Source organism: Gopherus flavomarginatus, chromosome 7 (genome assembly GCF_025201925.1).
Source record: "Gopherus flavomarginatus isolate rGopFla2 chromosome 7, rGopFla2.mat.asm, whole genome shotgun sequence".
NCBI lineage: Eukaryota > Metazoa > Chordata > Testudines > Testudinidae > Gopherus > Gopherus flavomarginatus.
This window is the reverse complement of record NC_066623.1, coordinates 151,893-170,345: the sequence shown is the minus strand read 5'-3', so window position 1 is coordinate 170,345 and position 18,453 is coordinate 151,893. Positions and strand designations below refer to the sequence as shown.

The window sequence follows — 18,453 nt, the reverse complement described above, 5'->3', positions numbered from 1 at the left end:
GGAGGGGTCGCTGTGTGGTGCTGCGGAGGGGGGGTACCGGGGGGTTGCTGTGTGGCGGCGCGGGAGGGGGGATACCGGGAGGGGTCGCTGTGTGGTGCTGCGGAGGGGGGGTACCGGGGGGTTGCTGTGTGGCGGCGCGGGAGGGGGGATACCGGGAGGGGTCGCTGTGTGGTGCTGCGGAGGGGGGGTACCGGGAGGGTTGCTGTATGGGGGCGCGGAGGGGTATCGGGAGGGTCGCTGTGTGGTGGTACGGCCGGGTACCGGGGGCTTACTGTGTGGCAGCGCGGAGGTATACGGGGGGAGATGACGCTGTGTGGTGGGAGGGTAGGTGGGACAAACTGCGCCGCGCAGGACTCGCACTGAGGAGACGTTGCTCTTGGGATGCTCTGGACCCGTTTTCCCTCCGACGCGGCGAGGCATACCCTTTAAGAGCCTGGGGTGGGGCCATACTTGCTGCAGGAACCTGCCCTTTAAGGATCGTCCCAGGCTTCCCCGAGCCGGCTGCCGCGGACCCGCTGCTCTCGGACCTCGAGCCTGCCCGGCTCTGCCATGGTTTCGTGGATCATCTCCCGGCTCGTGGTGTGAGTGCGGGGGTCGCTCTGCAGCATCCCGGCCCCCTGAGTCTGCGGAGCCGCGGGTCGCACGCGGGGGCCGGGAGACCCACTTGCGCTGCGCGGCGCCCCTCAGAGCCAGCGGCTCTGAGGACCTGTAAGAATTGCGGAGCGAGCCGCAGCCTCAGGCGCCGGGCGTGTCGGTGCGCTGCGAGGCCGGGGTGGGTGGGGAGGCTTCGTGGGCTTAGCGCTAGTGCCTTTTTTTCGGGAGCTCCAAGCCCTTCGCCACACGCACAGGGACACCGCCCCCCAGCCGTCTGCAGCCCTGAGCCCACCCACCTTGCCGGGCATCCGCCGGCATTAGCTGCATCTGGCAGGGGGCACTGGAGGCTATTCGGAAACAGCGGGGGTGTGAATTTGAGACGGGGTCCCTGTCAGCACCCCCCTTCTCCTCGTAGGAACGAGACACATAACTCAGCCCACCCGCGAGAGTCTTCCTGAAATGGATGAGCGCTGTGAGCTTTGTAGGTCAAATCTAGCCCATTAAACCTGGCTTCTTGGTTGTCAGCAGTGCTAGCTGGAGCACTTGGGCACTATGTCCATTGCATGAAATGCAGCAAAATTATTTACTAATGTACATTTCTGAATAGTCTTGAGGTGAATCACCTTGTAATGTGGTAATTAAGGTAATAGGTAATAATTGGAGATATACCAATTTCCTAGAACTGGAAGGGACCTCAAAAGGTCATTGAGTCCAGCCTCCTGCCTTCACTAGCAGGACCAATTTTTGCCCCAGCTCCCTAAGTAGCTCCCTCAAGGATTGAGCTGACAACCCTGGGTTTAGCAGGCCAATGCTCAACACTGAGCTATTCCTGCTCCCCAAGCTCTACCATCCACAGCTGTGAGAGGCATGGAGAGAGAGACAGTGGTAGGAAATTCAGGAAGCTGAAGCTTTTAGATATAAAAGGAGGGTTTGGTGCCAGTGAAACTGCCCTAGGTGAAAGCCTGTGGTGGCTTCAGGCAGGCCGTGTGCACTCCAATAACTGAATCTTATTCCTGAGGTCAAAGGATGGCGGATGGGGGGGGGGGCCGGAAAGCAAAATTAAGATGAGGTATTGAGATCCAGGAGGGGAGGAACATCAAGTGACTAAGAATGCTGAATAGTTCTCATGGGCTGTGTTTTATTCCAGGCTAATATTCGGCACTTTATATCCTGCATATTCCTCTTACAAGGCCGTGAAGACGAAAAATGTAAAAGAATATGTAAGTGTGAGTCACCGTGTTGTGTTCCCACTGGCAAACCTGACTCTCATCCTGTTTTCAACAATACCATACCACCCAAGATCCTCCCCCTCCTGAAACTAGTTTTTTTTCCTTCCCTGTATGGGACAAAGCATATCTCCTATCATTTGGGTGTGTGTGGTGAGCTAGAGGCCAGCCCCACAAGGCTAGGTGCGGATGGAGTGTGTTCAGACTCACCCATGCTAAGTTCAGACAGTGACTTCTTCTGACTTTGCTGCTCTGCATCTCCGTTGCTCATCTGTAAAATGAGAATACTAGCCTCTCAAGACTGTAAGGGTTAGCTGATGCTGACCATAATGCTTTTACCAGGCATTTCCAACAGAATTCTGCTCACACAACTGGGGCCAGATTTTCAAAGGAGCTCCACTTCCATTTAAGCACCAGAAAAAAGGGACAGGTTTTCAGAAGAGCTCAGCATATTGGGTGTTGAGCTCTTTAGGCGTTTTGGCTATAAGTGTTACAGGGGAGCAGCTGGCTACTGAGCAAGTTTGAAAATCTGGTCTATGTTTAGGTACCCATAAGGAAGCAGAGCTCTCCTGAAAATCAGGCTGAAGTCAGACATGATACTGGGCTAGATGGAGCTTTGATCTGACCCAGTATGGCCGTTCTTGTGTTTTTATGCTCTGCAGGTGCTCATTATTGATAACATTAATGGATCCTTTAAGAAGGTGTGGTGTTTCAGATTTGCTTATTGGGCGGAAGGGATGGAGGATATTAATCTATTCTAATGAGGTCAAATAGCAAAACCCTGGCAGAAGGGACCAGACTGAGGTGGCAAGCAGTGCTTTATCAAAACAGTACTTCTCTGGCGGCACCATTTAAGTTTAAATTTAAAACTCCTTAAGTTTCTGGTCCTGAAGGAAATGTGTGCCCCCATACATGGATGTCACACTGATTCTCTGCAGACAGACAGACAGACAAACATTTTGCAACAGTATCTTTTTAAGAAGGGTGAGCAGCTCCAGAGTTGATCATTTAGTTGTCCAGATAATTTTTATTAAAAATATCCAGGTACTCAAATTACGAGGGGCCCTTTTGTCCAAGTTGTAGGGTAATATGTTACCCCTCCCTATTGACAGATTTGGAACAAAAGGAGATGATGTCATGGAAAGAGGCTGATTTGGCTGGAGGTTTCAAATCCTAAATCTAGTTTAGCAGGAGAGACAGTGGAAGTGTGAAAATATATTATAATCTGAAAGTATTTCAAAGTCCAAACAGATGAGATGCTTTTCCCTCCCCTATTCATTGGAATATGGCTCTCTAACCCTTTTCTTCTACCTCCTTTTGTTACTCTTCAGTCTTCTCAGTCTTCTTTAGTTTTCCTTTTGTAGGTTGGATGATTTATTCTGCCCTGTTTCTTCTCTTGAATGATAAGAGACTTCTGTCAGGCTGGATTTTCTCCAGCTTCCTTTTAGGGCAGGGGTAGGCAACCTTTGGCACAGGTGCCGAAGTCTGCACGCAAGCTGATTTTCAGTGGCACTCACACTGCCTGGGTCCTGGCTACCAGTCCGAGGGGCTCTGCATTTTAATTTAATTTTAAATGAAGCTTCTTAAACATTTTAAAAGCCTTATGTACTTTACATACAATAATAGTTTAGTTATATATTATAGAAAGAGACCTTCTAAAAACGTTAAAATGTATTACTGGCACGCGAAACCTTAAATTAGAGTGAATAAATGAAGACTCGGCACACCACTTCTGAAAGGTTGCTGACCCCAGTTTTAGGGCTTATTTCTCTTTAGTCTCCCCACCCTTGTGGCTTCTGCCCATGGTGTCGCAGCGTGGACTTTCCAGCAGCAAGCAATGAATCTCCTGATTGGAGGCATGGTGCTCCTCTGAGCATGGTGCTCCTCTGAGCATTTCAGAACAGCACCTCAGTGTGAGAGGTGATATCTGGCTGGTATTTGGGTGGAGTCTAGTCCCTCTTTACTCTTCTTTGCCTGCTTCACTGCTGCCTCTAAGAGGAGCAGCATCACTGATTAGTAGGACACTGGTGTGGTGGAGTTGATGTCTGTGGTGTGACTTGTGGTTCTCCTACGTGCAGAACTGCAGAGCCAGGAATGGTATCAACAGTGAGGGCTACAGGACCTAGTTCTGCAATGTCTCCTCCTGTTTCTTCAGCCTTCTAAAGTTATATGGAGCTCTGTCTATTGAATCCAGACCACATCAGTAGTGACTCAGTAGTGGTGTCAGTTTGAGGGAGAAATGGGTTGTGGTGGAACAATGCAGAATTAAATGGCACACATTAAATGAATTTAAAAAACATTTTACATTTGTGCATTTGATTTTTTTCCTTCTTAAGTATAGTATTTGTACTGATGGTTAGATGTTTGGCTGCATGTGTGTGTTGGTTTGGTTTGTTATTATTATTTTTTTTTTCCTGTGTGCTGTCCCAGCTTTGTGCAGACAGGTGGCACAACAGACCTTGAGCGAATCTCCCAATGACCACAAGATGTGTTAAGGTGCAAAGGCACCAGGTCAGGTTTATTGTCAACAAAGCACGGTAATAGCACCTGGCAGACTTTACAAGGATACTAAGACATGTATGCCCATGACAATGGATGCAGTTTAGTGAATGACGGGACTTTTCATTCTCCCCTTGGCTGAACAAGGATACTTCCTTTGAGATACATTTTTATACCTTGATACAAACAAGTTATTACTGCCTCTGACATAGTTAGTTTCCCCGAAGTGGCTAGTTATTACCCATTACCTTGTACATGTTTGTTTGATTAAAACATTTTTATGATGTACTGTTATCCTGATCTCATTTTTTAGGAGAGGTCAGTGTGTTCTTGTTACTCTTGGGGAATGTTTTTATACCATCCATGATATTGAGATGTTCTGGTATCTCTTGATATCGGTATGTGTTTGCGTGAGTACTCTGTGCTTAGCACTTTTCAGGAATGTCAATATCAGCAATATCAGTCCTGTTCTTGCCAGATTTTGTGAGCAAGTCCTACCTTATACCAGGCCTCTGATACAAGGGCTTCTGTTTCAGGTTCTCTTCTTACTACATTTCCCCACTTTTTTGTCTTTTTATGGGGAGGATGTTTACCCATCATCCCGGAAAAGCATAATGCATGGACTGAAGATGAACCAGTGGGCTAAACACTGTTATGTGGCAACCAACTGATTTGGCTCATAACTGTTTTCAGCTTTGTGAAACAGCCTTTTTACAGCATCAGGTATTACTGGTTTGAACTTTAGTCTGTTGGCACATAACAAATGTGGTCAAGTCATGAGCACTTGTACCTAAACTGCCACTAATTTTTTGTTTTGTTATCAGTTCTTCTCTATATATCAAGATGTCTTATATAGAATTCCTTCATGTTGGATTCAACACTTTGAGTTAAGAAATTGTCATTTCTAATATTTAGAAATCCCAAGGATAATACTGCCAGCATGAGACCTATTATTCTATAAAAGTATATTAAAGGAATGTGTTGTTGGAAGATCAAGCACTTGAAAGTTAGGAAATATTATTGTTGCCCTATCAATCTGAATAACTGGCATTTTCTAACTTTTCAATGCTTGATTATGCAACCTTAATGTTTATAGTATAGGCTTTTGGCTTATAATTTTTACAATACCTGAAAGAGTGGTGCTCTGAGGAACACAATTATATTTATTCTTTTCAATTAGCAGTCTGCCAATTATTTAAAACTGCAAAAACGAAATGCAAAACTAGTAGTCCTTGCCTTGAAAAGCTCAGTCTAAAAAATAGACAACACAGGCAAAGAAGAGAGAAGAATTTTTATCTATGCTCATTTGCCTTTTTTTTTTAAATTCCTGCCTTACATAGCCAATTTACCTTACATGCCCCACTTTCACCCACTTTACCAATGCTTTTTATTCTAGTTTGTAGCAAACTCAGCTTGTCCTTTTTCCCCCTGTTTTTGCAGACCACGATCCCTAGCTTCCTGCCTGGCTTTTTCTCCCACCAACCAATTGCCTTCGGCCTCTGCTGCACTGAACAGTCCAAGCAGTTAACAGATGGTTGACTCTGTTAACATCAGTACAGCCTCTAGTTGTGTGAAGTCATCTATTCTGGTGCGGCCCAACAATTTCTGTCTTTGGCGGGGATTAATGATCGAGATGAAGCAGCCCAGTTTCTTTAAAGGAAAACCATGTGTCTTTGATGTAGAATTTTGAGTCAATAGAATAATGGGTAAAGGAGAATCAGTCACTATAACTTAATTTGAGCTTTCAGAATGGCTTTGATAAAGCCTCTTGCAAGGGGCTATCAGAAAATAAGAGTAGGAATACATAAGAATGGCCATAGTGGGTCAGACCAAAGGTCCATCTAGCCCAGTATCCTATCTTCTAACAGTGGCCAATGCCTAAGGTTGCTAGCTTTCTAATTGCAGAAAACTGAACACTCCTTGTCCGAGGTGCCGCCTACTCCCTTCCCCCCTCTCTCCGTTGCTCACTTTCCTCCATCCTCACTGACTTGCTCATTTTCACCAAGCTGGGGTAGGGGGTTGGGGTGCGGGAGGGGGTGAAGACTCTGGCTGGGGGTGTGGGCTCTGGGGTGGGGCTATTGATGAGGTGTTTGGGGTGCAGGAGGGGGCTCTCGTCTGAGGCAGAGGGGTTTGGAGTGCGGGAGGGGGATCAGGGTTTGGGTTTGGGATGTGGGAGGGGGTTGGGGCCAGAAGATTGGAGTGGGAGGAGGTGCGGTCTCTAGGCGGCGCTAACCTTGGGCAGCTCCTGGGAATCGGCAACATGTCTCTCTGACTCCTAGGTGGAAGCACAGCCAGGGGGTTACACATGCTGCCTCTGCATGCAGGCGCTGCCCTCACAGCTCCCATTGGCTGCAGTTTCGGCCAATGAGAGCTGCGGAGCTGGTACTCGGGGTGGAACCTGTGGGTGAGGGGAGCCCATGGAGCCTCCTTGGCTACCCCTCTACCTAAGAGCTGGACATGCCGGCTGCTTCTTGGGAGCCACGTGGAGCCTGTGTGCACCACCAACTGGAGTTTTAACAGCCTGGTCAGTGGTGCTGACCTGAGCTGCCGGAGTCCTTTTTTGATCGGGTGCTCTGGTAAAAAAAAACCGGACACCTGGCAACCGTACCAATGCCAAGTGCTTCAGAGGGAATGAACAGAAGAGGTAATCATCAAGTGATCCATCCCCTGTCACTCATTCCCAACTTCTGGCAAATAGAGGCTAGGGACATCAAATAAATGGCCAATTTGCAATATGACAAAAAGTGAAGTGGGACACAACACCATAAAGTTCTATATTGAGACCAATAGTATTCAGTATATTGTAGATGTGTCTCTCAGCTGTGGCTCCATAGTTAAGGCTGAGTTGAGGTTTGCCTCTTATGTATAAGGATATGCTATATTTTTCTCCAAAATTACAGCACTTACTTATTGAGCATAGAATGAATTTTCTAAGACTTTACAAGTAAATCCATTAATTAGTTTGAAATAAAATTAAATTAAGGTGGTTCTTTAAGAAATTTAGCATCCTATATCAGATCTTATTTTTTTTTCTCCCAAATTATCTTAATGACACTCTTCAAACGTCTTCATCAGGCAGGAAAATGTAAACTTCAGCGCATAACCTTCTTCTAGATAATTCCACACACAACTCCCCTATTTCACAATGGCTAACATCTGCCATTATTCTCAGGCATTGAGACTATAAGTTGCCTTTAGCAAAGATAGCCACTGCCTCCATTTATGTGCTGCTTGCAGTGATTCTCCTTACCTCCTAACAATACAGGAGGGTTGCCATCTTCCCCCAGGGCATCTTGACTTTTCTCCCATTGAAAACAAAGGGAGTTAATGATAATTTTGAAAAAGGTCAACACTTCATGCGTTTCTCTGAAGGAGAAAACTTTATTCTTCAGTCTCTAATAGATATTCTTTCCATTATGAATAATAGCAAAAAGTGATCATTAATGTCTTTAAATATGTCTTTTCAAAAATTACCCAGTTCACCAGTTCAACAGGGAGGGGAACATTTTTTGGCTCCAGAGCGTCAAAAAACAATCAGGATCCACAGGGAAATATGTCCCTAAAAGTTTAATAATAAATACATTCTTTAAATAAATAAACTTCCCCAGAAATATCACATGGTAACAGTTTCTATGGGTTTCGTGTTCACTTATAAAACTTTTAATTAAAATGAAAATTCCCAAACAAACTACATCAAAGATGGAATTAAGGTTTAGAGTACATATCAGTAATTTAGAGTAAAAGCAGTACTACAGGCATGTTGCTATATGTATCTCCAAGCATGACAAATCCAGGAAATTCAGGATCAAAGTTAAAATTAGAAGAAAATCCAAACATGTTGTGATTTATGGCAAAAAGAAAAATCTAATGTTCAGTCAAAAAGTCTTGATCTAGTTTGGGACTATAAACGTTAAAATGCTGTAATCATTTGGTATTTTATGGTGTTGCTACATAAGAGTTAAGGTTATTTGGGCGTTCCTAGCTATGTATTTGCATATCTTAATTTGTTTGGATTTTTTTAAAGGTTAACCTTAGTTGATATTTTCCTGTGTTCATAATTTCATGTTTTATGGATTAATTATGACATCCATTTAATGTGTTCTATCCTAAATTACTGATACGTACCCTCATCCTTAGGATAAAATTAACATCTTGAGGTGACAAGTCATTTGACAAGGAAAAAATCCCAGTTTTTGGGTTGTAACCTAGTGTTTTGTGTTTTTTGGTTTCTAATGGAATAGCTGTCCTTTTACAGGTGAAGTGGATGATGTATTGGATTGTGTTTGCCTTCTTCACCACAGCAGAAACACTCACAGATATTGTTCTTTCCTGGTGAGTATTCAGGCTGTTCATTCCATGTGGGGAAGGGCGGGAAAGCTCTGATACTCTTCTAGGATCAACTGCTGTGGGATACAGGAGGAAGGGTCCTCTCCACTCAAGGACTTTTTTTGTAGCCATTGTGGCTGGAAGCTGTGACTTAGCCTCTTTGCCTTATGTAACCTTAAATGCCTGGTGGGCTTCAGAGCCTGAGCTCCAGCCTGAACTGCGACTACAAACCCAGTCTACACAGCTACAAACCCAAGTCTATGGAGGCATCCCCAGAGAGGCCTCAAGGAAGTGTGTCCCAGAGGTTCAGGAAGGACTCTGTTACATTGCTGGCCTTGTCATTATTCTGTTCCATTTCTGAATCTTCTCTTTACTAATCCGATCTGTGCTCCACTTTGGACTATCCACCTATCTGTATCTGTCTCTGACCTGCTTTTGATTCCAGCTTCTCCATCTCGCTCAGGTTTCCATTTTATTTTGAGTTGAAAATCGCATTTGTGATCTGGCTGCTCTCTCCTTACACCAAGGGCTCCAGCGTCCTCTACAGGAAGTTTGTGCACCCAACGCTCTCCAGTAAAGAAAAGGTACCTTTCTATTGCCACAGCTGTTGATCTGCCCTGGAAGTTGGGTGACTTTTGACCCATTTAGACCATAATAAAGATCCTGATGCATCAAGTCATATTTGTGCTGCATAGAGATGTAGGATGCGTTACTTCTCTAAAGCAAGGTGGCCAAAGTGCACCCTATGGAGTATTGCAATATGACCTGTAGTAGCTGTAATTTTTAGTATAGATGTGTGGCTTGCAGATGTGATGGGTTCCCGCATGGAATGCTCCAGCAGTTAGACTGTTTGAATCAAGATGGAAGCCATGCATTCTAGAACCTGTAGTTTCTGCAGGCTGCAACTTCATATTATGGTAGGCGCAGCTATCCTCTGCTCCATCTTCTGTAAATTAGATACAGTTCACTGCTTTTTGACAAGTTGCAAATGCAACCCTCTACTGGGTGCAAGCCTGCTGTAAATGGCAGAGGGATGGCAGTGACAAAAGTAATGCCCAGTAGCTGGTGCCATTAGTCTTGAAGAAAAGTGCCTGATGTGAGCTTTTGGTTTTTAATGGGGAGGATCTCTGACCATGCTTGTAATCAGGAATCTAAATGTTGGGTTTCCCCACTTCTTTCCTAGGAGATTGATGAGTATATTACCCAGGCCCGTGACAAGAGCTATGAAACCATGATGCGAGTTGGCAAGAAAGGTTTAAACTTGGCTGCCAATGCAGCAGTCACTGCAGCTGCAAAGGTAACACAACTGTGTGCTGCATCCACTTCTTTAGCCTCTGAGACACCAGTCTGCCCCCAGCAGGATAACTTCCATAGGATTGGAAGGGACCTCCTTGGTCATCAAGTGCATTGCCCAGCTATCGTAGGCAACCGTGTCATATAATCCCATTCATACATTTATCAAATTCTGTTTTAAAACTATTTCAGTTCCTGTTGCTGTGTCCCTCCCGCTGATTCCCTGTTGGCTTGGAGGGAAGGTGGTGGGTGCTGCTGACCTCACTCTCCTCCTGCCTTCCTCCAGTTTGCATTATTCTTCACACAGCACTTCAGCATGGGACAGGGCTGAGGGGGAAATTTCCCTAGGTCAATCTTCTTTCCTGTTGGCTTCTGGAGCATGCATGTCTCTTCCTCTTGAGTCTCTTTGTGGGGAATGGGACATTTTCCCTCTCGTTTCAATTTGTCTCTGTGAAGAATCACAGATGACAGAAGCCATGTATGAGATATCCATGTCACTAACTGTTATGTCCTATTAGGGTCAGGGAGTTTTGTCTGAGAAGCTGAGGAGTTTCAGCATGCAGGACTTGACTCTGATCCGGGATGAAGATACTGTGCATCTGCGGAGCCCCAAGCCACAGCTGCGCACCTCCACTAGTGGCCTTGAAACCATTGAGGATTCAGGTATATAATACTCCTGGTAGGCCATTCTGTGAGGCCCTGAACAACAGGGGTAAGGGGAGGGTATTGAGGCTTCAAGAGAGTGGTAAGTGCTGCCAAAGCTTTGCATTTTATGTTTTGAATGCTGCATGTAATACAGGAGTATGAGTTGCCTGTTACTTGGGGGAAAGAGATTTTTGGAGTGAGTTCCCTTCCAGATGAATCTGCTGTCATCCCTGGATTTTTTTTATTTTTAAAATCTATTTAAAATTAAATTTGAAAATATGATAGCCTACATTAATATAGTAAGTTTAGACATTAGTCATTTAAATTCATGAAAAAATGTTCATACAATACGCGTACACTACCATAATTTTTAAAGAATGCCACATCACTGAACTGGTGGAAGTTGCTGGCTATGCACCTGGAACCATATTTATTTATTTATTTTATTTTAAGTGCTAAACTAGCTTTTTCAGTAGTAGTTTCTTCTGGAGGTACGAAGAGAGTTCTCTTCATTTCGGTTTATTCAATGAGTGCAGTTCAATATCTAGTTCCTTGAAGGTTAAAAAAACAATGGGAAAGTACAAAAGCAGGAAAGCTTGTTTTCCTTTTCCAATCTAAGAGTAAAAACTGTATGTTAGAGTATGAGCTCTACTAATTCTAAAATCTTGAAGGACATGGTGAACAGAAACAATATATCAATTCACAAATTACAGATAATGCATTCGTTCTTTGCTTAATCAGTTTCAAAAGCAAAACATTTGATAAACTTTTTTCGTGTGTATCCAGCACATTTAAGGTAGCTTTCTTAAATGTGATTTGTGTCAAGTGCTATTGAAAAAGCACAAAAACAGCAAGTAAAAATCAATCCTCTAGTAAATAAGAAGTGCATCATTCACTATTTTTTAACATAGAAGAATGTAAAAATGAAGAGTCTGAAAAACGTTTTAAACTTTAGCAGCTTAAAGTAAATGTGTATAGTTATAGAATATTCTCCTGTTAGCAAAAGTACCAATTTTAATGTACCGTTGTGTTTTAATGGTTACCAGTCAATGAGAATCAACCCCTCTTTAGGAAAATAACTAAAAGGTAAAAATGCAAAATGAGTAAAATTGATTATTTAAATCAAGATTTTCTGCTTGCTCATTTAAATCATGATGAAAACCAGTGATTTAAATTGTTTGATGCCAATCAATCTACCTTGGTTAGGAGGCATAAGTCTTCCACATTTTCCATGTCCTTCCCAGATTATGGGCATGTTTGCACGCTCTTGGGTGTATCCCCCAGGCCCTGAGTAAGAGCTGTTGACACCTCTCTCCCCTCCTGACAGCCCTGATTGGGAGCCCCTTTTGGATGGACTTGGTACTGAAAAGTACAAAAGGTGTTTTTGTTTTCTTCTCATCCTTAGCTGCTTCCTGTTACTCCTCAGGAGAAGAGGCCAGTGTGTCTCAAAGGTCAAATGGGGCCCAGTCTGATTCTAGAACAGAACCTTCAGATGAGGATGCAGGAGACAAAACACCGAAACGCACCCAGAGCCTTAAAGCTCCTAAGAAAGTGACAAAAGCCGAGGTGAGCTGGTGTATGAATGACTTCTTGGGCTGGAGCTGGTTTGTATAGTTGAAATTGTAGTAAAGAACAGAATTATCAGATGCATAGATCACGATATGTTGAGGAAGAGTCAACTTGTCTTTTGTCAAGGGAAATCATGCCTCACCAGTCTGTTAGAATTCTTTGAGGGAGTCAACAAGCATGTGTACAAGAGTGATACAGTAGTGTACTTGGACTTTCAGGAAGCCTTTAACAAGGTTCCATGCCAAAGGCTTTGAAGCAAAGTAAGTGATCATGAAGTAAGAGGGAAGGTCCTCTCATGGATCAGTAACTGGTTAAAAGATAGGAAACAAAGAGTAGAAATAAAAGGTCAGTTTTCACAGTGAAGAGAGGTAGATAGCAGGGTCCCCTAGGGATCTGTACAACATATTAATAAATGAAGGGGTAAACAGAGTGAGGTGGCAAAGTTTGCAGGTGATACAAAATTACTCAAGATAATTACATCCAAAGCTGACTGTGAAGAGTTACAAAAGGACCTCGCTAAACTGAGTGACTGAATTTCACCTGTGATTTTTTTTGCCCAGTATTGGTAAGTGAAAAGTAATGCCTATATACATAAAAATCCCAGCTATACATAAAAAACAGTGGGGTCTAAATTAGCTGTTGCCACTCAAGAAAGAGATCTTGGAGTCATCATAGATAGTTCTCTGCAAACATCTGCTCAGTGTGCAGCAGCAGTCAAAAAAAGCCAACATAGGGGGACAGAGAATAAAACAGAAAATATCATAAAGCCACTATATAAATTCATGGTATGCCCACACGTTGAATGCTGCATGCAGCTGTTGTTACCCCATCTCAAAAGAGTTATAGTAGAGTTGGAAAAAAGTACAGAGAAGAGAAACAAAAATAATTAGGAGTATTGAACAGCTTCCATATGAGGGAGAGATTAAGAAGAATGGAACTGGTCAGCTTAGAAAAGAGACGACTAAGGGGGGTATATGATAGAAGTCTGTGAAATCATGAATGGTGTGGAGAAAGTGAATAGACAAGTGTTATTTATTTCTTCACATAATACAAGGACCAAGAGTCACCCAATGAAATTAATAGGCAGCAGGTTTAAAACAAACAAAAGTACTACTTCACACAATGCACAGTCAACCTGTAGAACTTATTGTCAGGGGATGTTGTGAAGGCCAAAACTATAAATGGGTTCAAAAAAGAAGTACATACATTCATGGAGGATAAGTCCATTAGAGGCTCTTAGCCTAGATGATGTGGGATGTAAAACAATGAGACTCCCTCTTCCCTGGGACAGTTCCTGTCAGGAAACTTTTACTAATAGATCCAGCCTGTGTCTTGAGTCTTAGAAATGCCTTAGATGAATAACTTGATTCTGTTACTCCCCTTTTGGCCTTTTTTCAGATAGGAGTGGATGGTTATTATGCCTTCCATCCTTCAATCACATCTCTAAGCCTAGCCACACACTAGAATGGGTGCATTTATGCCCAGTATAGTTTCCATTTGAATCCCCTCTTTTTCAGATGCTCATAACTCTGAAACTTTTTTGTTTTTTGAGCTGAAACTTTCCAGGCTTGGGCTCTTGCTGAAGGTCTCCCCGTCATCATAGTTTGGTTTACAAATGATAAATACGTTGTTTCTTATTATTAAGGTGGGGGCCATTTTTTGCTCAGCCTAACTCAAGCTGCTAAACTTTGAAACATTTAGTGATGGATTGATAGTTTGAATTGCACCGCCTGTAGTAACATGGCATTAACATTTAAACGTTTAGACTGGGTATGCTGCACACTTGGGTGTCTAGTCCCCTGCTGGGCAAAATGCCTGGTCTAATGAGATGATTGAAACCTGCCTGGATTTCTGATCCTAGAAGCTCCTTTGGCTTGATCCTCCTGCTCTCTTTGCTAAAAGGCCCTGTGGCCTAGAACAGTTAGCATAAACTGCTGCGAAGCAGGAGGGCCAGATTCTATTGCCATTCTCCTATTAATGAGTGTTAAAGGTGATCTATAAAGTGCAGGTCAGGGGGCAGGAAATAGGGACTGTGTCCTTTTCTGCTGCTTCATGATGAATACAGAAGGCAAGGTACTTTTCAGGAAGACTTGTTTGTTCCGCTTAATCTTCCTTCAGAACTTTCAAGTCCAATTTCTGTTCTTTTGTTGTGGGAATTCTTAGACACTTTTTCAGAAACATGCTTTGGGCAACTTCTCAGCTCTGTCAATGGTGTCAGGTCTTCACAACTAACTGAATCCACTCCCCTCCCTAAGGATCTGGAATAAGATAAGCAATTGAAGCAGAGTGTACGAACTAGTCCAAGATGTTAATGGCTTTCTTTCTGGAAGAGCAGGATTGTGGGTACTATTTAGAACCAGAAAAGTTGGAATAGAGACTAATGATTGATTTGAAACCTAGTCTCTTCTTCCTGCCCCGCCCCCAAGACACTTCTACTCTCAAGGCCCCTTGCTGATTCTTGGTTTTTTTCCTATTAAATTTTCCTATGGTTTAAAATGTTTTTCATTCCCTGTTGCTGTGTGAAAGACCCACTGAAACAACAGAAAACTTAATGACTATACAGTGACACTGACAAAAAAAAGTTTAAAAATATCAAGAAGTCCAAATTTTTGAGCAGATTGTGTCCCTTCAGCCATGTTTAAGAGGATAGCCTATTGGATTAAATAGACTCCTTGTGTTCTGCCAACCCTCCTTGCTGTGTTGTGTTGATCTATGCTATCCCTCCTTTCTCCTCTGTACTTGTGCCCTACATGAACTGATAGTTTCTCTGTTTTCTTTTGCAGCTTCCACTAAAGAGTGTGAAAGCTCGCCCCAAGAAGAAAGCTGCAGGCTCCATTGCTGCTGGGGAGTCAGCCTAAGGAAACCCCGACCCATCTGTCCCAGGATTTGCCTGTCACTTTGAAGGGACACTTTCCAAAGGAATGGAGCTGAGATACATGTACATAACAGCTACTTCTTTGTAGAGCTTATTCCAAGGCGAGGGCGTGGTAGGGATTCAGCATGTGGAGTGGAGGATGCACTTCCTCAGAAATTATTTAGTCTTCATCTCTCTGTTGGAGGGAATGCTGATCTGTCTGTACATAGCCTGTTGCTTTGGGATCCCCTCTCTGCATAACCCTAATAGGGAAACTCTGCTGGAAGAACTGATTATTATTATTCTTAATATATGTACAATGTGCCTCAGGTGGCACATGACCAGGATTCATCGCCAAATTTGGTCCACTGGTTAATTAGAGTTAGAGCCATCCCTTGTGCAGAGACTGAAAATATTCAGGATGGGGCCACTGAAATTCCATTTGGGGTGGACAGCTCCTGAAAATGTCTTACATCAGCCTGGGCATCCTCCTGAAGCTACTGAGGGGAATTATTGGTAGTAAGTGCCTGTAGCAAAGTGGCTGGTACCAGTTCCTTCGTAATTCAAGCCCATTCTTTTAGGGAAGGGGACTGAAGCAATATGTGGCTGATGCTTTCCAGCTTCATTCATGATTGACTTGTAGGAGGAGTGGAATTGTCAGGGTTCCAGCATATGCTGCAGATGGACTCTCAGGAAGTGAGGATGAATGGCTTTCTTTGCTTTTCAGGGAGAAGGAAGAGCAGGGAGGGAGCTGAGACTCCACAGTGGCTAGGAGGACATGAGTGGGTGTGTGAGTGTGTGCACATGCTGGCGTATATACAAGTGTGTCTGCTGGAGAACTGACTACTTGGCACTCCCGGAGTTTGTGGTCCGTCTCCAGAATTGCTTGAATTTTATTTTGGATTCCATAGTCCAATCCAATTCCTGTATGGATGATGTCAAAAAGGGTGGGTGTGTGAGGCAATGTGGGGGCCAATGAGCCTCTCTTGGCAATGCGTTGGGTGGACTTTGAGGATGTTACAGTCACACCCAATGGCTGAACTCCACAGCACCCCGATGCTAGTCACCCTAGAACTAATCTGACAAATTCTTTCATTCTAACAGATGATACTGGAAAACCTGGCTCAATGCAGTCTGCAGACTTACTTGAGTAAGTGTGAGGTGGAACAAATCTAGAGGCCCTTCTGTCCCAACTCAGAAGGCTCCAGGAGAGCCAATCCACAGGGCTTGAGAGTTTACAAATAACTAAAGTATGAAAACTTCATTATCCTGATACCAGGACTCCATTCTTCAGTTGGGGGGAAAAATACAGTATTGGGATTGTGATCAGTTCTTCTGCTGCATCTCACTTCAGCCCTTGAACAACTCTTCCTGTATTTAACAATGTGCCAGATCCGTCAGTCTCCTGGAACCTGAGCAACATGTAAGATTCAAGCCAGAAATACTTTTGGATATGGGGTATGTAATGAGGGGGTTGGACGACAGTAGCACTCACATTTAAAAAAAACAAAAACAAAAAAATCCCACACCTTTTGAGGTGTGTCAATGCAAGCTATGCTGGACACCAATATGTTGAGAATAGCTGAAGGGATCCCCCCTCCTCTGGGTGAGAATACATCCTAACCCTGTACCTGTCAGTAGATCTTTCCCAACGTCTCTTGGTGGGGGGGATGCAGAAGAAGAGTAGGGACCCTCATATCTCTGTTACCACTTGACTAATGTCTTGGAGATGAATATTTGGTGGCCGTGATTTTTCACTGAGATTAGCTGCCAAAGGAGCTTTCTTGCCTATTAAAGACCATTCTCTCTGTATTTTAGGAGTATGGATTTCCCCCCATTTCTGTAGTCTATTTTCTCGCTTCTAAAACTATGGCAGAGCTCTTAGCCTAAACGTCTAGTTATGTTGTCGGCAGTGTATAGAAACACCTCCTGTAGCTTTCTTCAATTTCTTATAACTTTGTCAAGACTGCCACCTTTTGGGCTGAAATTTTGCATGTTTGTTCTTGGCCTGGGCATAAATTTTATGAAAAGCTCACATCTTTCAAATACAAAGAGAGAAGGGATAAATTTTTTGCCATTTAAAAAAAAAATCAAGTATACTGACCAGTTCTAGTGTCTTGGTAGGCTGTGGAAAAATCTTGTAATTTGTCAGGGATGCTAACCCTAAGTAATAGATAAGGTGGTCTGGTGAAAGTCCTTTTTGATTTGGCTGAGGCATTAAGATTTACAAGCTTTCTGTATGTGCATTGTATTTTTTTCTTAATTACTAATGATCTGCCAATGTTCCAGTGCTACTGCACTTGCATGTGTATCTATCTAAGTAGAAATTCTCATTCAGGGTACTGCATAAGAAAGTGAAGAGAAACTTTTTATTCTATAGAATGACATGTGAATGTGCATTTGGAAAGAGACTTGGCTGTGAAGGAACCATGTCCAAGTTTATCCTGTATTGGACAGGACAGGGCAATTATGCTGTATAGTAAGTAACTTTGCATGATCAGATTTCATCAATTTTTTTTGTTGTTGTTTTTTTTTAACATAAAAATCTCCATATCAAATGCTCTCTTAAATTATGAAGGACTCAAGTCTGGGAATACCAAGGGTAAGGCAGCCCATATTCTACTTCCAACCCCCCATTGCTCTCTTTGTGCATATTAATTTCCATACAATCTCTAATTATATTATCCTCATATTGTCACTTTCCACAAGACCTCTGCCTTGCTCACTCCAGAAGCTGGACAGTGTGAACTGAAGGAGGTAAGTTTATCCAGTGAATAAGGCAGAGGCTCCTTTCCTGTCTTTGTGGAGGAGTTGGCTGGTGTGCAGTGTATGGAGAAAGGAACCACACACTGAACAATTATAATAAAAAATAAGCATGAAAGAGCTGCTTCATTCACTGTGCACGATCCGTTCTGTATGTTGAAAGGGGCAGTGGTTCTCTGGGAAAATTGGTATGTAATCATGCAATTAAATATTGCATTGTAATCTGTGCACACCCACATTAGGGGCAGAATTGAATGCATAGCCTTAACTGTCATTTTCTGACCCATGAGTGCTTCATTTTTTAGCCTTAACATTCCTTTGATAGCCTTTTGAATATCAATTGCATTAGTCTGTTGTCTATCAAATACTATCACTGTTCTGCAGCTGTCTTTATTTTATCCTTGAATATAAATACATGGCACACCCATACCTTGAAAACTGCATGCAGATGTGGTCGCCCCATCTCAAAAAAGATAACACTGGAGCTGGAAAAGGTTCAGAAAAGGGTAGCAAAAATGATTGGGGGTATAGAATTGCTTCTGTATGAGGAGAGATTAGTAAGACTGGGACTTTTCAGCTTGGAAAAGAGGCAACTAAAAGGGGATATGATAGAGGTCTATAAAATCATGAGTGGTATAGAGAAAGTAAATAAGGAAGTGTTATTTACTCCTTTTAATACAAGAA

General features: G+C 43.1%; 1 protein-coding gene across 7 annotated transcripts in view; it reads left to right on the top strand.

Moving 5' to 3' along the window:
- The first annotated feature begins 429 nt into the window (after nt 1–429).
- The window catches only part of REEP2 (receptor accessory protein 2), a 49,547-nt gene continuing 31,523 nt past the window's right edge, over nt 430–18,453 (top strand). The window contains exons 1-9 of one of the 7 annotated variants that reach the window (XR_007775476.1): nt 430–581; nt 1,742–1,814; nt 8,575–8,651; nt 9,091–9,229; nt 9,829–9,942; nt 10,457–10,601; nt 11,989–12,149; nt 14,936–15,090; nt 16,111–17,234. Coding sequence is in view for 4 of the 7 variants with exons in the window: in XM_050962353.1 (XP_050818310.1) it covers nt 550–581; nt 1,742–1,814; nt 8,575–8,651; nt 9,091–9,229; nt 9,829–9,942; nt 10,457–10,601; nt 11,989–12,149; nt 14,936–15,010 (816 nt within the window). In the remaining 3 variants the exon portion in view is untranslated. Of the gene's footprint in view, nt 582–1,741; nt 1,815–8,574; nt 8,652–9,090; nt 9,230–9,828; nt 9,943–10,456; nt 10,602–11,988; nt 12,150–14,935; nt 17,235–18,453 lie in introns of those variants that run through there. The other 6 variants (XR_007775475.1, XR_007775477.1, XM_050962356.1 and 3 more) reach the window with 6 other exon arrangements.